At 39.9% G+C, this 24,416-nt stretch overlaps 1 protein-coding gene across 1 annotated transcript; it reads left to right on the forward strand.

Annotated features, from left to right (window-relative positions):
* The first annotated feature begins 1,293 nt into the window (after positions 1-1,293).
* braf (B-Raf proto-oncogene, serine/threonine kinase) lies at positions 1,294-16,395 on the forward strand. Its single transcript, XM_058417371.1, has 19 exons — positions 1,294-1,512; positions 4,641-4,742; positions 5,029-5,292; positions 6,075-6,178; positions 6,899-7,001; positions 8,527-8,675; positions 8,866-8,985; positions 9,081-9,240; positions 9,329-9,368; positions 10,299-10,435; positions 10,578-10,695; positions 11,466-11,550; positions 13,109-13,285; positions 13,433-13,479; positions 13,618-13,736; positions 14,425-14,556; positions 14,669-14,803; positions 15,896-16,049; positions 16,165-16,395. The coding sequence occupies exons 1-19, from the start codon at positions 1,333-1,335 to the stop codon at positions 16,185-16,187; spliced, it is 2,349 nt and encodes a 782-aa protein (XP_058273354.1). The 5' UTR covers positions 1,294-1,332; the 3' UTR covers positions 16,188-16,395.
* The last annotated feature ends 8,021 nt before the right edge of the window (positions 16,396-24,416 follow it).

Genomic DNA, 24,416 nt, shown 5'->3' on the forward strand with positions numbered 1-24,416 from the left:
GAGTCCTGACCTTAACCCAATAGAACACCTTTGGGAAGAATTATAGTGGAGACTGTGAGCCAGGCCAAAACCAAGATGTCTGCCTTTACATGCACATGAATTTAATACGGAGTTGGCCCACCCTTTGCAGCTATAACTGCTTCACCTCTTCTGGGAAGGCTTTCCACAAGATTTAGGAGTGTGTTTATGGGAATGTTTGACCATTTTTGACTAGAAGTGCATTTGTGAGATCAGGCACTGATGTTGGACAAGAAGGCCTAACTCGTAGTCTCCACTCTAATTCATCTTAAAGGTGTTGTATCTTGTTGTGGTCAGGAATCTGTGAAGTTCCTCTACACCAAACTCACTCATCCATGTCTTTATGGATCTTGCTTTGTACACTGGTGTACAGTCATGTTGGAACAGGAAGGGGTCATCCCCAAACTGTTCCCACAATGTTGGGAGCATGAAAGTGTCCAAAATGTCTTGGTATGGTGAAGCATTAAGAGTTCCTTTCAGTGGAACTAAGGGGCTGAGCCCAACCACTGAAATTCAGTGATTTGGAGGGGTGTCCCAAAACTTTTGGCAATATATTCTCATTTTATTAGCAAATAATAGCATCTGTTTCTGTTTTTGTCTATTTGTTTGGGAACCATTTCACAACTTTCTATTATTATTATTATTATTATTATTATTATTATTATTATTATTATCATTATTGAAATTTGTATTCATTTATGATTTTTTGTTTATATTTAAAAACAAATTGACAACTTTCTGGAAGTGTCCTACTATGGGTAAAACAAAACAACAACAAAAAACATCTTTAGTCTCTTTTGATTGTTTATTTTTCTGTAAATAAACCATTTCACAAGGTTCTGGGAATGTTCTGTTAGAAAATAGCATGTTGCTCTTCTTTACTTATTTCTGGAGACAGCATGATGTAAATGTTCCAACTCTTTTGCAGGAACCTTTAGGGAACTTCTGAACACAAATTTCTCTAACGATTCTAATAAGAGACCAATGACAAAGAAATGCTTTCGAGATGTTATGTATTTGCTTACATTGAGTTTTGTATAAACAAACTTCCGGGAGCGTTTCTGTAGCAGGGTTTAGTCGTGTTATCAGTGGTGTTTCTATTTCAGAATACTTCCTCAATCTTTAGTGTAATATAAGTGTTATTATAATCGGCTCGTGTTAATGGGTAAAAAAACGTCCCGTTTTCCAGCCTCACTTCGCTTTTCTTGACACTGTCTCCCCCTCCCGTCTCGCTCTCTCCTTCGCCTCCTCTCTCTCTCTTTTTTTTTTTTTTTTTTTTTTTACCTCTCCCCACTCGGTGTCTCGTAGTTTAAAATGGCGGCGTTGAGCAGCGCCGAGTCTCCACCGGCCGTCTTTAACGGAGAGCCGATGGCGCACGACGCGGAGCGGGGACCGGGGCCGGGACTGGAGGCGCTGAGCGCGGGATTCAGCTCGGTGTGCACGGCGTGTTCCGCGTCCGCCGAGGCCGAGCATCGCCACGACATTCCCGAGGAGGTACGACAGCTTTGAGGAGGGGGAGATCTGCCTGGATGGAGGAGACCTTCAGGAAACACCGGCTCTAATATGGATCGCGGGGGATGCGTTTGCACGGGAGGGGGGCTAGATGATGCACATATATATATATATATATATATATATATATATATATATATATATATATATATATATATATATATATATTCACACACACACGCACACATATACACACTGTATCGGTTTGACTAAAATGTGTTGTCGTACATGCACGGGTCATTGTGTATATAGGTGTGTGTGTGTGTGTGTGTGTGTGTGTGTGTGTGTATTTATATGTAGCTGGCCAGGTGCATAATTATAGCCGCGGAGATAGATAGGTTCTTTCATGTTTTTGTTTTTTCCCCCCGCTGCAGTTTCCTCTAGCCCATGTTTCTTCCAGGGCCTGGCCGTGTTTCTGTCGCCGTTTTTTGCGCTTTATTTTCTCCGTGAGCCCACTGCAGCTGTAGCTCTGCTTGTTAGCATCCGTGCTAACGCTCGAGCTACACTGAAACACATCCTATTAGTTCAAGCCATATCTGAGGCAGCTCTCGCCGTGTATTGTTTCAAAACTGCAGCCTGTCCTGAACCATTATTCTAGATTTTTTTGGAGCAATATCCCCATTCCTTATTTGTGTAGCTTCATAAAGTGCTTCTTTTATTTCAGGGACTGGTTTATTTATTACAGACCTACAATGTTTAGGTAGTGCTGTTTGCAGGCAATGTAATAATTTGTAGCCAGTGCTGGCCTTCATTTGCCATGACGTGTGTGTGTGTGTGTGTGTGTGTGTGTGTGTTCATTCGCTACATCATTACAGGTGCCTGTGTGTATCAGCTTTGACATGAATCTGCTGGTACAACACACAGTGCAGTGTTATTGTTAACAATTGTTAAAGGAGATGTCCACTCTTAAACATATTGAATCAGTTTATATTGTGATGTGTTTAGTTCCGGTGTCGATTTGTTGGTCGCTGCTGTAATTCTGGGTATTCCTGGGAGAAGCTCGTGGTATTGTGTTGTGCTGATGTCACAGGGGGACACTGCTAGTGCAGGTACAATGGTGTTTAATAGGGGAAAAAAAACAAAACAACAATTCAGCGATTTTCAAACATGAGTGATGATAGCCAGGTTTCGGTGTTCTCTCCTAGAAACAACACACTACTTTTCTCACTCCTCATTTTCCGGTGTCTTGTTAAGGAGGAACGCAATGTAGAATTCGTGGAGGCTGCAAGCATCAGACTCGAAGATCCAGAATGTAACCCAGCTTCGTGACGCAGTTGCGCTCGGCTAGTTAGTGATCGACAAGAGGATGATGTTGATGAATAGGTAGTGTTAGCAGGAAAAGGTGAAGGTTGAGACTTTGTCTGTTTGAGCAGAATGTACGTATGAGGGTGAGAGAGCAAAAACACTAAAGCTCTGCTGCATCACTGTCTGTGTAGGGGGATGCAGTAGCATCTACTGGACTGGACTACTGATCAAGTCCCCGGTCCACCAAGCTGCCACTGCTGGGCCCTTGAGCAAGGCCCTTAACCCTCAATTGCTCAGTTGTATATAATGAGAAAAATTGCAAGTCGCTCTGGATAAGGGCGTCTGCCAAATGGCAGAAATGTAAATGGAAGGAGTTTTGGGTAAATCCTGCAGCACCACCACTATCAGCATGTAGTCGGTGCTCGCAAGGAAGAGTCTCAAGTTTCAAAAACACTGGATACCACTGATTACATGTTAATCATAAAGATTGATTGAGGGTGGATTTTTTTTGGTTAAGAAAAAAAAAAAGACTTTGTGCAATATTGTATTTCTCAATGAAGTGTTAGTTGAGTAGCAGGGTGCAATATTTTAGGATCTGTTATACGGGTTTCCTTTTTTGTGGCCATGTTTGTGGGATCTCTACTGTCTCGTCACAAAATAGTGCTGATAATCTAATTAGCTTGTATGGAAGTGCACCAGGACTTAATTTAGTCTCTGCTTTTGTTGCCTATTTTTATGGGCCAGCTCACCCGGGTGTTTCTTGATGCTGGGCCTTTCTTGTGTGTTTGCAAATATTGCAAGTGTATTTGGTCACAGCTGCTTTTGCAACAGCGCTCTTGGTGCTCAGTTTGTGTGGCCTGCTGTCACAAAAAAAAAAAACCCTCTTCTTTTTATTGTCATAAAACGCAGTATAAATAAAGGTGACCATGGCCGGCAGGTTTAAGATTCTCTTACAAGAAACAGGTTGTTTTTTTTATAATCGTGCCTCGACCGAGCCAGTTCATCTAGATGGGTTGTCAAGTACTGACTTGAACAGAACAGCAGTTAGGATGTGAGATGAAACTGGCTTTTAATCAAAAGTATTACAGGTTGAATACACAAAGCTAGGCTGCGTCTAGTGTACAGGCTTTAGCCAGTCTGGTTCATTAGGCTGAACCTCTGCTAAAGTTTTGACTGTAAGTGAATAATATTTGGTTGTATTTTACTTGCTGCAAAATATTTGTTCTGTGATCGTTGCCTCAGCATGCAAAGAGCCATTTAATGGGTGTGATTTTCATGAATGCAAAATTGTTTTCAAGCAATAGTTAGTACTGGTAAGGAGAATTTAATCCAGGTTTTCTTTTCTTTTCTTTTTTTTGTTCTCTGAACTCAGGACCCTAGTATTGATCTAAATGTTTTTATATTAGCTTGCATAAAGTTGAAAATGTCGTGTTTTCTCAGTTCTATTGGGTTATTGCTTTTTATTTAACATTATAGCTGATGCGTTTTCTATTAAATCATGATCACAAAAGCAGTATACATGATTGTATAATCATATGAACAATTCAATTAAAGCCTGCCAGCTGTCTCTTGTGACTGACTGGTCCCTAAACTGCTCCCTTTGACAGCACTGTCTCCACTGCAGAGCTGCTGTTGTCTTGTTAGGTTCCAGGTTTCAGAGCTCAGCTCCCACTTGGCTGGAGATTCTGGAAGTTCTCGCAGCACTGAGCTAATGGCCAGAGCCGTGCTTCCTCTGTGTAGGGCCAGTGTCTGCTTTAACACCATGACGAAGCACGTGGATTATAGTTAGGAAAACCCAACCTCACAAAGCAAGCACAATCCTCAGTCCTGAGAATACTTAGAAACTTGATTTGTCATTTTTGCAGATATGGAATATCAAACAGATGATTAAGCTGACTCAAGAGCACATAGAGGCACTTCTGGACAAGTTTGGTGGTGAACACAACCCTCCGTCCATATACCTGGAGGTAAGTTGTCTGGATATGAAAAAAAAAAAAGTTTAGAGAGAGGTTATTACAGCTTGAAAAGTTTAGATGGCTTGGAGATCCTCATTACTATCAGAGCATTAATTTATGTAAGACTTTAAATCTGTGATCAACATACTGTAGATAGCTATGCACTCAGAACTTCTCTTTAAATTTTGAAGCTTGATTTTTATGAAAAACAGCATTTTTCAAGTTAACTCAATTTCAAACAGGATTCATTTCATACTCTTTAATCTGCGTGTCCTGATTTGTTTCTGCTTCCTCCCAGGCTTATGAAGAGTACACAAGTAAACTCGATGCTTTACAGCAAAGGGAGCAGCAGCTACTGGAGGCCATTGGGAATGGCACAGAGTTCTGCTCCTCCCCAACCCCGGCACCGCTGGAGGTCCGGTTGGGGGCGACCCAGAGTATGGCTGCAACCCCCAACACCTTGACAGTGTTGCAGACCCCGATTGACGCTACCCGTGCTAACCCACGGTCGCCCCAGAAACCCATCGTCAGAGTCTTTCTTCCCAATAAACAGAGAACAGTGGTGAGTAAAAATTGCTCCTGACAATGTTCACCCTGTCAGTGAATTGGATGTGTTCTCAGGATGGAAGGGAGCTCTCTCTCTCTTTGTTGCTTATTCTTGTCAATTACACTGGCCAGGCGTGGACATCTCTGAGGTCATGTATGCAGAACAGGGCAGATAGCACAGTGCTGTAACAGTTTAAAAAAAACATAGAGTAAGTAGGTGTTTGCCCCATTCTCTCAGATTGGTAGCTATTGTGTGAGAGAGTAGAGTGGGAAATGACAAGCTCAAATTGGGGAGAAAAATCCAAAAAGACGTTAGACCTGATGAATGTTTCATGCTAGTGTCAGAGCAGCAAGTGAACTTTGAGACATAATGTGGTGGACAAATCAGTAGCCTCGTCATCTGGACCAATCAGATTTAATGATTTGGGCTGTTGTTTTTTTTTTTTTTTTTTTTTGTAGTTCCTCAGTGAAAAATTAGGTTCAGTAAACAGTTAAAGAAAAGAAGGATGCTTTAACCGTAGTTCATGCTACTGTATCCCACCACCTGCTGCACCACGCACATTTTTACTAGTTATATTAATCAGCCTTTAACAAGAATCAAGGAATAAGAGCTTTGTGGGTTAATTTTTCTACCAGATTGCAGAGCGGTGTGAGTCCACAGTCCCTGAGCAAATGTAGGTGACCTCTTTTATTTGGAGGATCTTCTCAGTGTGACTCTTTTGGGTTAGAGCAGAGAAACTGAGACTTAAAAAGGGTTTGAGAAAATTCCTGATTTTGTGATTTCTTGTGTGTCTTCAGGTTCCAGCACGTTGCGGGATGACCGTAAGGGACTCATTAAAGAAGGCTCTGATGATGCGAGGTCTGATCCCAGAATGCTGTGCTGTCTACAGGATTCAGGATGGGTAAATGCACAGAGCATCACTACATGCGTATATGTATATAAAATATATATAAGCGCACCCACTTAACAAAAATGGGCTTAGTCTCAGATCTCAGGCAGCAAAACATTGAATGTTACAGAAGTGGAATCACTAAACACCTGGTCAGCTACATGGGAAAAACTTAAAAAGGCCAAAAAATGCCTAGAAAGCTGTGAAATATAATAATATCTGCACGTGCACAGAACAGCAGACCTGCCCTTTTTTACCCCACTGATGCAAGATAAGGCGTTATTTAAAACTGTCACATGCTGCATGTATCCTATCGTAGTTGTTGCTGCCGTATATATGCAAATAAGAAAGTTTAAGCCAGGGTTTAGGGATGTACAGTGTGGAACGTCAGATTATGAATACACAGGGTTCATTGTTAACCCCAGGTACAGTATGAGAAGTTTGAGACATCAGAGAAGATAACCCAGGATTCTGTTTACTCGAAGTAAAGCCCTTATATAGAATACTGTGTGTGTGTGTGTGTGTGTGTGTGTGTGTGTGTGTGTGTGTATATATACACACACACACTATACACAGTGTCCAATATGGTTAAACCTGATATTACAGGCACACTGTTTTTAGGGGAGGGTGCTTATACTCAATAAGCTATTTAAGTATTTGCAAATGACTAATTTTAACCGCGCCTGCCAATATAACAAGAACCTACCCATAACCTTTCTTTGCCCTCATCAGAGAGAAGAAGCCCATTGGCTGGGATACAGACATCTCTTGGTTAACTGGGGAGGAGCTTCATGTTGAGGTTTTGGAGAATGTTCCTCTGACAACCCATAATTTTGTGAGTATCACGAAATTGTTCCCTTAGGCTATTGAAGTAGTCTACATTTAAGAGTCGTAGAAAGCAAAATGTGAATCAGTACATTTGTTTTTTTTTAGTATATATTTAGCATAAAGGCATTTCCTAGTAGACTATGGGTCACGGGTGCAGTTCATCTTGACATGGGATTGTGTCTTGTGACATGAAGTAATACTTCTGCCATATAGACACTGTTTTAAAACAACTGTCCTGTTGGATACAGCAGTTGAATACAGTTATGAAATGCTAAAGATTAGAAATGTTAGGCTCATTGCTGGGAAATCCTCGCGTGCCAGGTCTAGATTATTTGCCTAGGTATTTTATCTGTGTAACCAAGTCTGCAGGCTTAGATTGCGAGTGTTGTCATTGGTCAATCAAGCTCATTTAAAAGGAAAGCTGTAACTTAATACACCATAAAACAGACATCTGATTTTACCCAATTAAATGTTTTGCAAAAATCACCAATATCATATCACAGTTGATTATGTTTAAATTATTTATCCTGATTAATTGTGCAGCCCTGGGATAGACGTCTATTCTTAAAAATATAAAAGTTAGTTATACAGTGCCATATACTGTATGTTTAGCTTTAAACACACCCAGCATTTCAGTGGCCTAAACCAGGCTCTACTGTAGCAGAACTAATAAACAGATGCCAAAAAAAACCTAGCCACATTTCAGCGCATTTCTAGGTTTCTAAACATGACCTAGCGTGGCGTCTGTAGCAGTTCTTCTGTTGTGGTTCATCCAAGCACATGCATTTATAAAAAAAAATATTTCGCTGAGGCAGCCTATCAGTTAAGAGACTATCTACAGGACTAGAAACATTATGTAATAAAGGAAACAGACCTTCTATAGATTTCTTTTTGTGATTAGTGAAAAACGACGGTGATTATTAAAAGAGATGTATATAGAGAGAAGTATGAATTATGATTCATGACACAATGAGGAACATCTGTTACATTTGCATGGCACTGGTCAAAAGTGGTAACATGAGAGCGACACACCACAACAAAACCACTTCACACAATGTTATATTTATAGCCATAACCTAAGTATTAATGGTTTAGCATATGAAAAGTAACTTTTTCCTCCATTCAGACTTATTGATTGCTTATCTGGAGCTTTGTAAGCAAGAAGATTTATACAAATAGACCTTTACAGATTTTAGTTGAATAGATGTAAAAAAGACCAAATTAATTGTATAATTTTGTGGATATCAATTTTCCACAATGCACAGATGGCTTAAAAGTTTCTGCTTTATCTGCTGCACAACTGCATGCTTCCTAAGACAGGTTTAGCAGAGAGGTTTCTGGTAGTGGGTGATTACTGTTTCTTATAGCAGGTGAGGTAAAAGTCTTATGATTGTAGGTTTGGGAAATGTATATATCATTGAAATGCCATAGAAATAAATTTATCGCAAGTTTCTACTAATTTTAAGAGTATTTGTTTTTGTTTAATAAAATGATTGCACCCCTGGACCCTAATTTTACGCTGCTGTTGGCAGGTGAGGAAGACCTTCTTCACGTTGGCCTTCTGCGATTTCTGCCGGAAGCTGCTTTTCCAGGGCTTCCGCTGCCAGACATGTGGCTACAAATTCCACCAGCGCTGCAGCACCGAGGTTCCGCTCATGTGTGTCAACTACGACCAGCTGGAGTGAGTGCTCATGGGAAAAGTAATGGGAATGAACCTTGCCAGTATTTCAGAGCAGGCTGAGGATAAGGTTCTAGAAGGAACTAATGTACAGCAACTGACTGTGCTGAGTGTGTAAATGCACTGTTGTTTGTCTGACAGGTTTTGTTCCTTCCTTCTCTCTCTCTCTCTCTCTCTCCCTCTCTCTCTCTAGTTTATTATTGACATCCAAGTTTCTGGTACACCACCCAATCACCCAGGAGGAGGTGTCATCAGAGGGCACTACCCCTGTGTCAGAGGTGTGTCCATCTATCCCACCATCTGACTCCATGGGGTAAGACCAATCATTTTGCATGAGGAGCGACAATAATCAACCAACATAATTAAACCATCGCAGTTATCACACACTTTATGTCCGTTTTCCTCCAGGTCGCTGTGCCATCCGACCGTATCTCCGTCCAAATCCATTCCCATCCCACAAAGTTTCCGGCCAGGGGAGGAAGACCATCGTAATCAGTTTGGCCAGAGAGACCGCTCTTCTTCAGCCCCCAATGTCCATATCAACACAATCGAGCCAGTCAACATAGATGTTAGTAAACACTTTCCTTTTATTTTATTTATTTATTTTAAGTTGTGTTTAATACGAGTCTGATGTTAATTTTCACTTTCTCTTTTAGGACTTGATTCGTGATCAAGGTTTACAGAGGTCTGATGGAGGTATGAGTTTCACAGCACATACACAAACACACAGATACATACTTAATCATTTTAAATCATCTTATGTATTTGTTCCATCTCTGCTCCATTCACTTCAGAGCGTTCTGTTGACCAGACAGGATGAGCACCGCATGGGTTTAGTTAGTGTACAACACCTGGGGGCAGAGGCCAGTGATTTCTGAGTGCTGAGATGCTGAACACAGATCCTTAATTCTTTCTGATATCATTGTCCTATTCAGAAAGTATTTAGTTTATTTTCCAAAAAGCAGCAAGGGCTTTGCTCTGTAGGTAAGAGTTATTAAAGTATTTTCAGCTCATGTGAGAAGTGCATGCTTCAGATCTGAAAGAATTCAGGGTCTGGGATTATTCATTTTATTCTCAGATGGTGGTTTAGATAAGGTTTTAATTTCAACCCCCAAAATTAGACACATGCCTAGAGCAAGGCCATGCTGTGTATCTTAGGGTTATTAGAGAATTTACCACTCATGTGAAAATTCCATCCCACAGTTCTGGAGGTAGTCTAAACCAGGATTGTCAATTTTATTCTCAAAGGGTGGTTTAGTGACAGGTTTTAATTTCAACCCCCAGAATTAGAGACACACGAAATGAGGCCAACATCAGACACGGCTCCTAGTTATCTAGAATAAGACCACAGCAGCCTATTCTGGATAAGATTAGACCTCTAGCCTAGACAAATGTCAGTCCTACCATAATGACTAGTGTTAAACATGGATTGGCTGTGGACCATTTTGTTTCTGTTTTTTTTTTTGTTTATCTTTGTTTGTTCTACAGTTTTTTCATAGTTTCTCTGAATAGGCTACTGCATTACCCCCACACATAATTCATTAACTGTACTTCACACACAGTTTAACAGTTACACGTATGTCTGACACCCAGGTTTCCTCTCACACTTTTCTACAAACTTTTCAGGCTCCACCACTGGACTCTCGGCCACACCCCCTGCCTCCCTACCTGGTTCCCTGACCAATGTGAAGGTGCCACAGAAGTCGCCGTGCCAACAGCGGGAGCGCAAGTCATCGTCCTCATCCGAGGACCGCAATAAAATGGTGAGGAGACGCCGCTGTGAACCATGATCCGCATTGAATTAAACTTTCAACATGTACTGTCATGCAGTGGTGTTTTTCAGACATTGTTTAATATCATTCTTTAGATTGTATTAATTTCTTGGGTTGTGGTGATGTGTGATAGAAAACATTGGGCCGACGGGACTCCAGTGATGACTGGGAGATTCCAGAGGGTCAGATCACCCTGGGCCAGCGGATAGGATCCGGCTCTTTTGGAACTGTCTACAAGGGAAAGTGGCATGGTATGTGCTCCAGAACTTCTATATTTGCACAAATACATGGGGATTAAAGTGAGCAGGAAGTGTTCCCACCTCACAGCTCCAGGTTCTATTCTCAGGTTAGTATACTGTCTGTGTGGTGTCTCTGACGTTTCCTCATACAAAACATATCAGTAGATGGATTGACTGTGCTGAATAGTGGCCTCATGAGGGGCTGGTCCCATCCCAGGTGAAATCCCGCCTTATGCGTAATGTTTCTGCCCTGGAAAAAGCTCTCACTTCTTAAGATGAATGAAGTATAAAATGAAAAAACCTCTGTTGTCATGCATAAACTTTTAGTTATTGCCTTTCACCCTGTGCACATTCAGGTGAAGCGGATGATAGAGATTTATTTGAGAGGTGTCATTACTGAGATGTCTTTCCAGTAATTAATGCTCTTCAAAAACACACACACACACAAAAAACACAGACCTGACTGGTAGCAATCCTTCAAATTTGAGCATTTACACACCATGCAGGGGCGTCTGATTTTATCCACAGGCCAGCCTGGATACGGGGTTTCATTCCGGTCAAGCAGGAGCCGCAAATAATTCCGCCTGTTTAATCAGCTGATCTTAACTTTCAATAGACTCAGGTGTTTTGGTTGGAATGAAAACGTTCCCCCACACCGAATAACATTTGACACCTCTGTGCTAGACCTTTTCCCCCCCCTGAAGCTTTTGTGCACTGCACGTGTGTATATCAATTTGGATGTAGTTGTGTAATTTTGCTGTTCAAACGTTTTTTGCCCGCAGGTGACGTGGCAGTCAAGATGTTGAATGTCACTGCTCCCACTCCTCAGCAACTACAGGCCTTTAAGAATGAAGTAGGGGTCCTCAGGTAAGGCATATTGTAGTCTCATGCCAAATTAGTACCTGATCCTCATACCACTCTAAAACGCAGGTTACGCATGCAGCAGAGCAGGTGGTGGTTTCAGGTTTTGCTCATGAACCCAGCAGTGACTCTCTGGCAGTCGAGAATCACGAGTTAGGAAGCTTAAAGACACAGACTCTTCTAGTCTTTATTCTTAGTATATTATCTCAGCACTAATTGGCTGAGATACTGTGGATTACTGTGGCTGAGATACTGCAGCTTAGGCTTGTTATGGTCACTGTTTCAAGGTTGGTAATAGCATATAATCTGGTGGTTAAACATATTTAAAATACTTATTAAAATAATTTGTGTTTCTAGTCATTGTTTAAGTGAACAGTGTTTATTGCAGCCTACAATTATCTCAGGAAATACAAGTACCTCTTACTTTACTGGTTTGTCCTCCAAACCTCAGGTTCAGGATACAGATCATTGACTTTTCACCTTAACTGACACTGTAAGGTATATTTAAGCATTTCATTCTAATATATTGCTTAAATGGCAGAGGATCACATCGAATACAGTGTGTGGGAGAATATTGTAAGCTTATCTTAAAACCTAATATTGAGAGCAATCCTTTCCCCCATCTGTACCTCCATCTCTGTAATTTTTCACCAGACATGCTGACTAAGCACAGAAAATGTCAGTGTGCATCGATATCTGCACCACAGCCTTGCTTAATCAAGATACAGGAATATTCGAGATCGCTTTTTCTGCATTCAGAGATAATGTAGAATTTGCACTTGACCTTCACCTTAAAACTCCCTCAAAACACTGTATGGATGAGTACTTTTTCTTTTTTTCTTTTTTTTTTTTTAAGGATAATGGCAGTTCACTCGTATTGAATGAAATGCATTTGTGAGTGCTGATGTTTTATTTAAAATTGATTACAGGAAGTAAATAGTTAAGCAGACGTTATGTTTACACACTCCATTAAGACCATTTGCCACGACAAATCACATTAATGTAATGTTACGTTCACACGTCCAGTGTCTCGCAGCGACAAAGCAACAGGACATCATGCATTTTCAGTGAGAGCTTGTGACTTCCGGAGACGTGAGCATCAGGGAAACGTTCGTGATCAGGTGTAGGCGTGTCCAGCAGCGTGACAAAGTTGAGAGAACTTTATGCAAATATTGAGCGACTTGGTGCAGGGACTACCAATGGGAGCGAAGGCAGTGGAGCGCACATCGAATTTTATATGCAAACACCAAATCTTCCTCCAGAATGTCTGATTTTAGTGGCAAGAAAATGAGATTTGTTGTGAAGTGGAATTCTAGTTGTGTCACTTATGTATTGTTATTACTATGACAACCAATAGTAGGAACGCCTACTGGCGATTTCATAGTACAGCTATGTGTGAATGTAGCATAAAGCTGTCTTCTACAGAATTTTTTTCTATAAATGAGTGTTAGCAGGTATTTGTGCTATATTTTGTACTGTGATTGGCTCACCATGCATGCCTTTATTTATTTATTTTTTATTTTTTATTTATTTATTTTTTTTGACCTGTCTGTTTTGCTTTCAGGAAAACTCGGCATGTCAATATCCTGCTCTTCATGGGCTACACCACCAAGCCACAGCTGGCCATAGTGACGCAGTGGTGTGAAGGCTCGAGCCTCTATCACCACTTACACATTATAGAGACCAAGTTTGAGATGATCAAACTAATCGACATCGCCCGCCAGACGGCCCAGGGCATGGAGTGAGTTGTTGGAATCTGCTAAATGATAACATATAGTGGGATCCAGTACAGATTACTTCTAATATTAGAGAATTCTGTGCCTTGCATTTAATCAGTGAATTTTGTAGAGTTGTACCTCAAAATCTGTTTTTGTTTGTTCTTCCCCAGCTATTTACATGCCAAGTCCATCATTCACAGAGACCTGAAGAGCAACAGTATCCTTTGCTTGAACTTTATCATACCACAGCGCTGATTTGATTCTGATCGGATTGATGGAATTGTTTTCATGATTGGGAGAAAAGCCATCTGTGATGGAATTCATGACAATGAACCTTAACCTCACTTCTTAACAGATATCTTCTTGCATGAGGATCTGACGGTTAAGATTGGTGATTTCGGTCTGGCTACAGTGAAGTCACGCTGGAGTGGATCACACCAGTTCGAGCAGCTGTCAGGATCAATCCTTTGGATGGTAAGTGTGTGAGTTTTTGTCAGTCCTGACTGGCCACACCTCCTGTATTAAGACTGACCGGATCAGATGCCATGCTTGCTTTATTAACAATGACATGTTCTCTCTTTTTTTTTTTTTTTTTGTCAAGAATGACTGGCTCAGTTGTCATACCTCCTTTACAAAGACTGATGGGTTCAAAAGCCACGCCTCCTTTTAGACTGACAGGCTCCTTTATTAAAAGTGGCAGGCTCAGATGCCACACCTCCTTTATTAAGACTGACAGGATATGGTGCCATGCCTCCTTTATTAAAATTGACAGGCTCAGATACCATACCTCCTTTATTAAGCCTGACAGGTTCATATGCCACGCCTCCTTTCTTAAGACTGTCAGGCTCATATGCCACACTTCCTTTATTAAGAATAACTGGCTAAGATGCCACACCTCTTTTAGTAAAAGTGACAGGCTCATATGCCACGCCTCCTTTCTTGAGACTGACTTGCCGAGGCAACCACACCTCCTTTGAATGCCTTTATTGCTTGACAGAACCGAATATAATAACATGTATAAGCAACGTTTACTTTATTAATGAATACTAGCAGTAAAAAGAGATTCAGTGATCCACCGAAACCCACAACATGTTCTTTAACTAGGCATAAAGAAGCGTACAATTCTTTTTGCTGGTGTGCTGATGAAGTTATTTTCTGTCAGGCTCCTGAGGTGATCCGACTGCAGGATAAGAACCCGTACAGCTTTCAGTCAGATGTCTACGCTTTCGGTATCGTCCTGTATGAGCTCATGTCGGGGGCGTTGCCTTACTCCAACATCAACAACAGAGACCAGGTAATTGTGTGTTACATCAGCGTCTGCAATGGACATTGCAGGTACACAGCATGTACACCTGAATCTACTGCTGCAGCACTCAACACTGTTTAACATCGTCTTTCTGCTGTAGATCATCTTCATGGTCGGCCGAGGTTACCTCTCTCCTGACCTGAGCAAAGTGCGCAGCAACTGCCCCAAAGCCATGAAGAGACTCATGGCTGACTGCTTGAAGAAGAAAAGAGAGGAGCGACCTCTGTTCCCTCAGGTAACTTTATACAGCTTTACCCTGACTTTTCTTGTTTTTGATTAGCAAATTATCCAAGATGTTGAAAGAGCCGGTGGCTGTTTGTTAGTACGAGTTCAGGAGAACCCCAGCACTGCAGTTACTTATTGTTTCTCGGCTCCTGTTCCTGTGAACCAAGCCTTCAGTTAGTGATCCAGTCTGCTGTTAGATGAATAATATTAATCGGAATGAAATGACTTTTTATTAGCTGCATTTCCAGTGACTACCACAAGATGGCAGCACAGTGCATCAGATCGTTCCACTTTGTTGCATTGCCAAAACACTACTTTTCCTTTTAATCCACAAATCCTCTTTAAAATACCTAATAATTACCAAAGGTTTAATGTGAAGCCATTAAATTATTCTATAATGAATAAATAATGAATTTTTTATTGTCTAGGAAATGGTCTTCACTTCACCTTTTCCCCTGATCAAAAATGTCAGAACATAGTGATTTTTTAAAAATGCCCTGGTGTCCTTCTGCCTCAGCCGTTTCTATTTCATTTCAGTAGACAAACCTGTCTGTACATACTACAACATAAACCCTGCATCCCAATTCACCTACACAGAATTGGCGTGTCCCAAATCGTAGTATGTTGAAATCCTGATGGACTACTGTTTCCTTTTACACCTAATATTGTGAAGGGTAGAGGAGATTTGTGAGTTTACGTCGATGCATTTTATAGAGGAGTAAATGAAACGTGAAAAAAAATAATAAGGGAAATGGGAAATTAAATGTTGTAGTATAAATTAAATAAGGAATAATGAATGAAGAAAAGCTCCAATGCAATAGTGTGTTTACAGTGAGTGTGTGTAACTAGGCAACAGTGTTTTATTTTATTTTATTTTTCGTTACATGATGTTAGTGACCCAGTATTTGCAGAGTCTTGCTACACACTCAAAACTTTTTACTTTTTCTTGACAAACAGAATATTGTACATATTTTTAGTCCATAGTATAAGTAGGTGAAGTGGGACCTATTATTTTATAATATGAGATATAGAAATATTATAATATATAACGAAATTGTATAATATAAGATATATAAAATGTGTGTGTCTTATCTTGTGCCAGATCCTCGCCTCTATTGAGCTGTTGGCACGCTCACTACCCAAAATCCACCGCAGCGCCTCAGAACCATCCCTCAACCGCGCTGGCTTCCAGACGGAAGACTTCAGTCTGTACGCTTGCGCCTCGCCAAAAACACCTATTCAGGCTGGAGGCTATGGTAACCACACACACACACACACACACACACACACACATCTGTACTGTTTATTCAGTCACATCTTAATATTCTCGTTCTTCTAAACACTAAGCTTTTTTTCCTTCTCTTCTTTTAGGAGAGTTTTCAGCTTTTAAGTAGTGCTGCCGACTCGACACTCATCCCTGGTCACTTTTTCAGATGTCTTGTGTTCCTACAGTGGGTTCATCCTTAAAACCGAAAAAAAAAACACACCTAGTTTCGAAAGAATGTGCTGTTTTTTTGTTTTTTTTTCCTTCCTCTTTACCCGAAAAGCAATGGTATTGACGGAATCACTATTTAAAAAAAAAAAAAAAAAAACGGATAAAAATATTAAAAAAAAAAAAATACAAATAAAAAAAATCCTCAGCTGGAAAAAATAAATAAATAAAAAATCACCACAACCCCAAAACCATAAAAATAAAAACGACAAAATGAGGATGGCCACTGGATGAAAGAAGAGGACAAATGAAGGAAATAAAAAGTCTTGCCATGAGTGGAGGGACCTTAACGATGCCCCGCCCAGTCCTGATGTTGTTACAAGTTAGCGCTGGCCAATCAGAGCGCAGAATCAACATGTTGAACAGTGGGCGTGATTCTGAAGTATTCTGCCCCGCCCTGCTCATTACTCTCCGTGATGAAGGTCCAGGTTGAAGCCAGAAGACATGAATGTCATTTACAGCCTTTTTTTTTTTCCCCCATCAGTTCACATTTTCTTTGTGTTTGCTTTGCGCTTTTTATGTTTTTTTCCGTTTGCTATTCAGGAACATGCACATCCAGTACATTCCTTCGAATTAAAAAGACAAAAGACTGATGATAATTCTGACTCTTTTCAGAGTTATCCACATGGCCCAAAACAGGACAAGGTTTCTGTGAGGAGCAACAAAGCTTACTGTCCGCTGGAACCGGTTGTCTTTCCACCCCCCCTCCCCCCGCCCCGTCTTGTTCATACATGGCTTGTGTGAGCCACATTGAAGGAACTCGCTGTCAGTGTCACACAACCCCAGAGCCTGGAGCATTGTGTTACAGGTTTCACCAAACCTTCAGGTGTCATATGTTCATGAAGTAAACAAGCTGCTTGATTTTATTTGATTTTTTTTATTTGTTTTTGTGAATTAAGGGACGGGGGAGGAAAAAAAAAGACTGTTGATCCAGGATCAGTTTTTCTGGATAGCAGTTGCTGATTCTCCATCAGCATGTGTAGTTGCACACTGTAGATCTTTCCGCATCGTGTCCGAAGCGTATGTCTTTGCTGCTGCTACACTCACTGTGAGGTGGCCGTGTGAAATGTTGCACTCGCAGACGTCCCCAGGAGAAACCTACGCTTCATCTTTTCTTCCCGGCTTTGACTTCAGACTTCGATGGAGGCAGGTCATCCTTGGAGACTAAATGTTTTTGAAGTTTGCTACGTCTTCATTCCAGCGTGTTTCTTAAAAGCGTTTTTTTTTTTTTTTTTATGTTGTTTCGTTCATTTCCATGGACAGGCAGGCCTGCAGAAGTAGATTTATTTATGTAGCTGTAATTTTATTTTGTGTGTGTATGTGTGTGTGTTTTCACCTCTGGAGAGGGTTATTTTTAAGTGTTTGTTTTCTGTGATTGCGAAAATGGATGATAAGCTGTGTGTCCTTTGCACTTTTCTAAAGCAGATTGATGCAAACAAGCAATTTGCCTTTCTATGGACAGAACATTTTGTCAGAGAGTTTCAAGCATGACTTATTTAAAAAATAAATAAATAAAAAAAGTCTCAATCACCACAGGATGTAAAAGTGGCTACACGTTATGAGATACGGCCAAGGGTGTAAAGATAAATGGGGGAAAAAAAAATAATCATTTGTGCCACTGTGTTGATGGAAGTATTCGGGTTTCTGATAGAAGACTGAATGAAGGGTGTAGATCTGCTCTGGTGTTGCATGAGACTACACTCAGTTAAAGCTACACATCCTTACACAGATCGCTTGAAGGCTCCCCTGCTTCTTGCACTCCGTTACATACAAGGACCTGTACCTGAAGGTCCATATCTATATTGAAGGGTTGGATTGTATTTTTTATTTTTTTTGGTCCCGTGTTAATTCTGATCTGTAACGTCATTAATCAGAAAGCATCCACAAGGATGTTGAGATTCTGTTGGATATGACCTGCTTGGTGTCCACTCATTTCTTGCCCTCATGCCATGGACTATGTCGATTCTGATAACCCGACATGTGACCGGTTTTTAAGAGTGCTGTATTTATTTTCAAGAGTCCCTTATTTTATACGAGAATGTTACTTTTTCTTTCTGATGATTGCGCTCAGATTGTGGCACACATCTTTATTTCTTTCGTTTTGTTCTTTTTCCTTCCTCACTGTTTAGGGCCTGCTCAGACACATTTCCGTTCTTCTCAAATTCATCCTGGTTCGTTTCTTAGTTCCACTCCCCTCCCTTGTATCTCTATCTTCTGTTCCTTTGCCTTGCCTGCACCTTACAGCCCTAGTATAAACGAATTCAACCGAGAAACCATCATAGAAGCTTTTGGGAGACTCTTTTCACTTGTAAATAGCTGTACAAAGAAAATACTGTCTGTTTGCTAGGAGGCATGGAGTTAAAACAAACAACGAAACGAGTTATACAATGTTTCCAATGAAGAAATAAAGGTTAAGAAAAGAGATTTTGATAGAAGAAATTCTGAGAACAGAAAATCTGTGTAAAAATATTTAAGACTGTATAATATAAAAGGAGAAAGAGCTTAATGTATTTGTTGTGAATATGAAAAACTGATATATTAAAGAAGTGCATGAAAATCTGGGATTTGTTTTTATTTATTTATTTATTTTTCCAGTAGATGACTTTTTTTTTTTTATTTTAAAGTGAAATTAAGCAGGTGCTGAAAATGACTGAAAAGCTTCCATGAGGTAATTTAATAACTCATATTTTTTACTACACATTTATACATTTGTTAGGAAGCAGACTGCAAAAACCCTCTGGATTTTTTTTAATTATGTTGATATGAAATAAGTGAGTGAAACCGTGATCTTGTTAATGAGTTCTTGAGGCTGATCTATTTATCGTTGATCTCTATTATTGAAATCGTATCTTTAAAAAAAAAAAGTATTTGAATAGAAATAACATTGTTGTTGGACTTCAAGATTATCACACATCCTGATCGTTAAGACAGTGAGAATCGCTTGGATATTTATGCTACTTTGTCATGAGGAATCACACTGTAGGACTGACTGGAATGGTGTTTTGCCACACACATGCTAGAGGAAGGGGCAAAGAGACTGGACAAGGTGCATGGTGACATCCAGGTAGAAGCAATGTAGACTTCCCAGGAGCCATTAGGAAGAGATGCGTCTCTTGTAGAGTGGTATGTCGTGGTTTGGGCCTAGAGTTCAGGCAGACCGTCAAGACTGTCACATAGTGGTCCAGTTTCTGTTTATACAAGAGGATGAAATGGGTACATTTCAGTCCCAGTAAAACCATTGGGTACAAAAGGAAAATGATGGAATTGGTTGTCCAAATGCACCTTGCCAAACCCAGATCTGAGACACCATTTCTGGCTGCAGATCTTGGCATCTGCTGTACTTTTGTGCACTCATGGTAAGAGCTTTCCTACAAGGTAGCTTATGAGATACCTTAGTATTTGCCTGTCACATTAGTGTCTAAACAGATCAGCATGTAGCAGTGTTTCAGGAAAGGTTAGATAGAATAGAAGCCTTTATTTGTTACATATACTTTACTGCACAATGAAGTTCATTCTTCACATATCCCAACGTTGGAGGTTGGGGTCAAAGCACAGGGTCAGATATGATGCAGCACCCATGGAGCATTGAAGATTAAGAGGTCAAGGGCCCAACAGTGGCAGTAGTGGGGCTTGAACTCCGATCCTCAACCCAGAGCTTGAGCCCTATAGATGGGCTCGAGTGCCAGATAGACCACTTTCAGGTTTCAATCGGTTGATGTGTTCTGATCTTGCTCTGGGGCTCCACTTACCGGCTGTGGGACAACACTTCCCCCAGCCGTGGAGGAGGAGAGGTGTCTCAGAGGTGTCTGACTCTCTCTGATGAAACACCATTGTCAGAAAAGCCTTGTTTCTCCAATAAGATAGAAATTCTTTTCAGAGGATGTGTTTCTTTTTGAGGTTTTCAAGATTTACTGTAGCTGTAGCTCCAATAACCCAAGCTGTAGGTTGGTATTGAATTATATATGTATATGTGTATTAGTGGGTGCTGTGTAGACGGTCCATTCAGCTGTGCTGGTTTATCATTTCTGAAACTTTTGTACTGTATTGTTGAACATCCAAAAATTGCAGCCTAGTTAACTGGAAAGTTTGGCTTTTCTTACAAGTGTTGTGCTGCACCATTAAACACTGCTTACTCAAGAATTATCTAGTAAATGAAGCTAGTCTATGGTTCTGTTCATACAAATGGTAGAACTCAGAAAGATCCAGAGCTTGACAGAATAGGAGTTTCTGTGGTTGTAGCCAAGAACACAATATTACGTTGTGTTGTACTTGGATGAGCACTGACTTGTGATTGTACTAACATTTAAGAGAAATAAAGGAAGACTTTCCATTGGAATGATCCAGTGCTGTTGGCAATGCTTGACTCCAAATTCACAAAATCTACAAAATGACTGGAGCATCACAACAACGACATGGAGTGAGACACTTACCCATCATGTACCAGTGGTAACAATGCAGGATTGGAGTTCATGAGAGGCAAAATCTCAGGAAAAAATCATTCTAGACTCTGCTGCTTTCCTGTTTCCTGCTATTCTGTATGTATTAATCACTAATACTGTATATGTAACTAGCTATACTGTATATTACAATGGCTACTTATTCCTACAACATACCACGTACTTTTTCTACTACTCTATACAGACACACAGTTGCAGTCTGTACAAAATCAGAAAGTATTATGTTCACTGCCACTGACATTACGCATTTTATCAAAAGCCATAAAAAGAAATTTCTGCCAAATTGGTTGCCTGTTTTCAACATTTCCTGACGTCACAATGTTGTGGCTCTTATGAATGTAGATTTTGCTTTAAGATTTTGCAGTTTTTCATAAGTATCTTTTGTTTTTAACTAAGCTATTAGTTTTACATGTTATCACTGTATATAGTGTTTAACTATATATATACAGTATATATATAATATTTAGCTGTGCAGATAAAACTGTGTAGTAGTGTTATTTTGGAGAGGTGTGAATTGTTTGCCCAGCAGGGGGCTCAAAACCCCTCCCCATTTCCATCATCCTGTTCATCAGCGGCTAAACCTGCAGAATACTTTACATACAGAAACCCAACAATGCCTTGATTAATCTTATAAAATACTTAAAAAATAGCTAGGTTTTTTTTTTTTTTTACATTAATTGAAAATGTCCACATTCCCACAATTGACCATTTCCATTCTTCTGAAGGACTGGAAGGCTAGTGTACTGCAAGAAAGGGTTCATTCGGCTGTGATCTTTTTCCAAAGTGGATCCTTATGGTTTCTTTGATTTGTTATAGCTTTCTTAAGGGGCTGTGCCATACTTCAAATATTTTTCTAAAGAGAAATATTCTTTTGTAGGGTTCAAGAACCTATAAACTGAAGAACCCTTGAGTTGTAGAGGGAACCTTTTTTCTGAGAGTGTATTTAGTATATTTGAGAGAAGCTCTCAGAGAGAAAGCTTGTATGTCTACTACTAATAACTATTATTATTATTATTTTAAAAAAATAAACAAATTTTAATATTGAAATTCAATTCAGATTGACGTTATTATGAATTATCTACATTTTTAGTTGTAGTTGGTTATTATGAGACTAATACTCTCTCTCTCTCTCTCTCTCTCTCTCTCTCTCTCTCTCTGTTTTTCCATTCTTTTTTTAAAAAATTCCCCATCTTTGTCCCCTAGTCAACGGTTGTCAGAGGTTACGGTTTCTAGTTCAGTAGAGATTCATGGTGCAGTGGTCACTCCCACCTCTCTGGGAACTCAAAACTGCAGTTTCTTTTGTGAAGTTTAGAAGAGAAAGTGCACCGTCTCCACAGGACTTTGAACAACTGTAGGTTTATTAAATGCACAACAAGACTCCTGGCACTCAATATTATATTTCTAAGTAGCTGACTATTGGCATTATAGGATTCATTTGGTGGTAAGTCATAAAAATCACCACTTTCTAAATTCTTTTAACCTTTGTTTAACATGAACCTCGACCTTTTAGGTTACTCGAACAGCAATAACCTAAGACTTACATTGAAAAAATTGTCTCTAAATGTCATTTTGCTAAATGTCACGCATAATTTTCGTATCCTGCTTTGAACACCTAAAAATAGAATAAATTAGTTGAACCATATACTCAACCACTATGTCATGATGCTTTTTTGGTGTAGATATAGTGCTAACACTACTCTGATATGGATTTCTAATTGCATTCACATTAGCATTTAGATCTTTTAACTTACAAACAAGTTTGATTTTGCAGACATTTTTCGCAGATCGTCTAGACCAAGCATGTCTGGCTTTACAGTTCTGGCTACAGGGAACAGGAGACAGAATGAGAAAGGTACTACAATCATTTAGAATTGATTTGTTTTAGCCTTAAAATATTCTTCCTTTGTAATGTTTTTTATTTGAAAATGGACTCAGTAGCAGTGTTTATATTGTTCGTCGGAAACAGCGGAAAGTAAACAATTCAGCATTAACACTAAAGATGACCACACCAAATGGCACCAATGTACACTCCTAAAAAAAAAAAAAGGTCAAAAGGTCATTTACAGTGATGCCAAAGAAGAACAATTTTAAAGAGTCATATTGTTAGTTACACAATAAAATGTAGAGTCATTTTACTCTGACTGTGTAAAATTTCCTTATGAATAAAAATTCAGATTATTGTGGCACCAACAAAAATAAGATAAAGACAACCGCAGTGTAATGTTCTTTCTGGAAATGGTAATGGTTTATCTTAAATAACTTTTACTGCTATTTTTAACTTTAAGACATTTTTATCTTTAACAAAAAGCAAAACAAAACAAAATAAAAAAACACAATATGGACTTCTTTTCAAGTCCATAGAGGGTTATTGTTAAAGGTTCTATGAAAACCAATACAAGACAGAACTTCAACAGAGAAGATAAGTACTCTTGATGCCTTCTCCTATATACTTCCTTTAGAGCTCTTTGAATAATGGTTGATTTCCTAAAGTACTGGAAAAAAAACCCCAAAGGGAAAACTGAAAAGCATCTTGCTGTTTTAGCTTGAACCTTTTCTCTAAGCATGTACAATAAATTAGGTCAGTGCTCTGCCAGAGCGCCTTAATCAGCATTAAACTTGATTTTCTGTGCACCACAGAACGCTGGGTGGCCAACGCTCTCCGGCGTGAGAGCGTTCAGTTGCGCAGGAGGCTGCGGATTCTTGGCCTGCAGCAGCAGAGAGAGTTGGCTAGAGTGAGGTGGGCTCAGCTGGAGCTGACAAGAACCTTAGACCGCCTCAGAGATCACAGACCTTCTGTACAACATGCAGTGACCCAGCCTGACGTTTCCTCTGTCCGTCTCGGGCCTCTCCGCATACAAGAACAGCTGCCTGAACAGTCGTGTTGTCCCAATCACATCGTCTGCTCCAGCTGTAACCTGCGGCTCAGGCTGGCAGATGTCCTTCTTCACAGGTTCACCCCAGCTCTCTGGACCATGTATTGCCACCCGCTGCACAAAGCCTGCTCCGGTGACAGTGTGTATCACATACCGAGTTTTGTGGAGCGGAGGAACCTCGCAACCGTGAATAACTCACTCAGATATTTGCCCTTTTTATAGCGTACTAAAAAGCATCCTGAAATCTGGATGGCAGTGTCAGGGCTACCTGTTTTTGAAAATCTCTCGATTAAGCTTTTTAGTCATTTTGAAATGTCTAGCAGTGTTTAGTCTTAGCTTCAGATACTCCAGCCATGATCCCCAGATAATCTGGTAGCTTGTTACACTCAAATGGCCACAAGATATAGAATCTTGGACTTTGCAATTCTTTGCAAACATAGTTGCTTAAATACAATTCATAAATCTAAAACTAACTAAAGTAATATTTTCTATATTATAGCTTTTTGATAGTAATGATTGGCTCATCACTTTTTTATGCCATTATTTAGGTCAGTCAACAAACTTTTGAAGACTGCACATGTCTCTTCAGACCAAGATAAAGTCACTATATTGAAGCAGCTTCACAGAATTACTTCTTTATGTCATTAGAAAGTTGGATATGAAACTAGTTGGTCGATTGGAACAGCCTGTTTCTTTAGTGTGCAAAATGACTGATCCCTCTAGAATAAACTGCTGCCATATTTGGATTTGTTTTTTGATCTGGAAGACTTTAATGCAAGCATCCAGTAAAATAGGCTAATA

The sequence above is a fragment of the Hemibagrus wyckioides genome, linkage group LG19 (genome assembly GCF_019097595.1).
Source record: "Hemibagrus wyckioides isolate EC202008001 linkage group LG19, SWU_Hwy_1.0, whole genome shotgun sequence".
Classification (NCBI taxonomy): domain Eukaryota; kingdom Metazoa; phylum Chordata; class Actinopteri; order Siluriformes; family Bagridae; genus Hemibagrus; species Hemibagrus wyckioides.

Bases quoted from the DNA above. Each gene is read 5' to 3' on its own strand.
- braf (XM_058417371.1), top strand. From the start codon at position 1,333: ATGGCGGCGTTGAGCAGCGCCGAGTCTCCACCGGCCGTCTTTAACGGA. The intron at 11,551-13,108 runs GTAAGGCATATT...TTTTGCTTTCAG, and splicing joins AATGAAGTAGGGGTCCTCAG to GAAAACTCGGCATGTCAATA. The intron at 14,557-14,668 runs GTAATTGTGTGT...TTTCTGCTGTAG, and splicing joins ACATCAACAACAGAGACCAG to ATCATCTTCATGGTCGGCCG.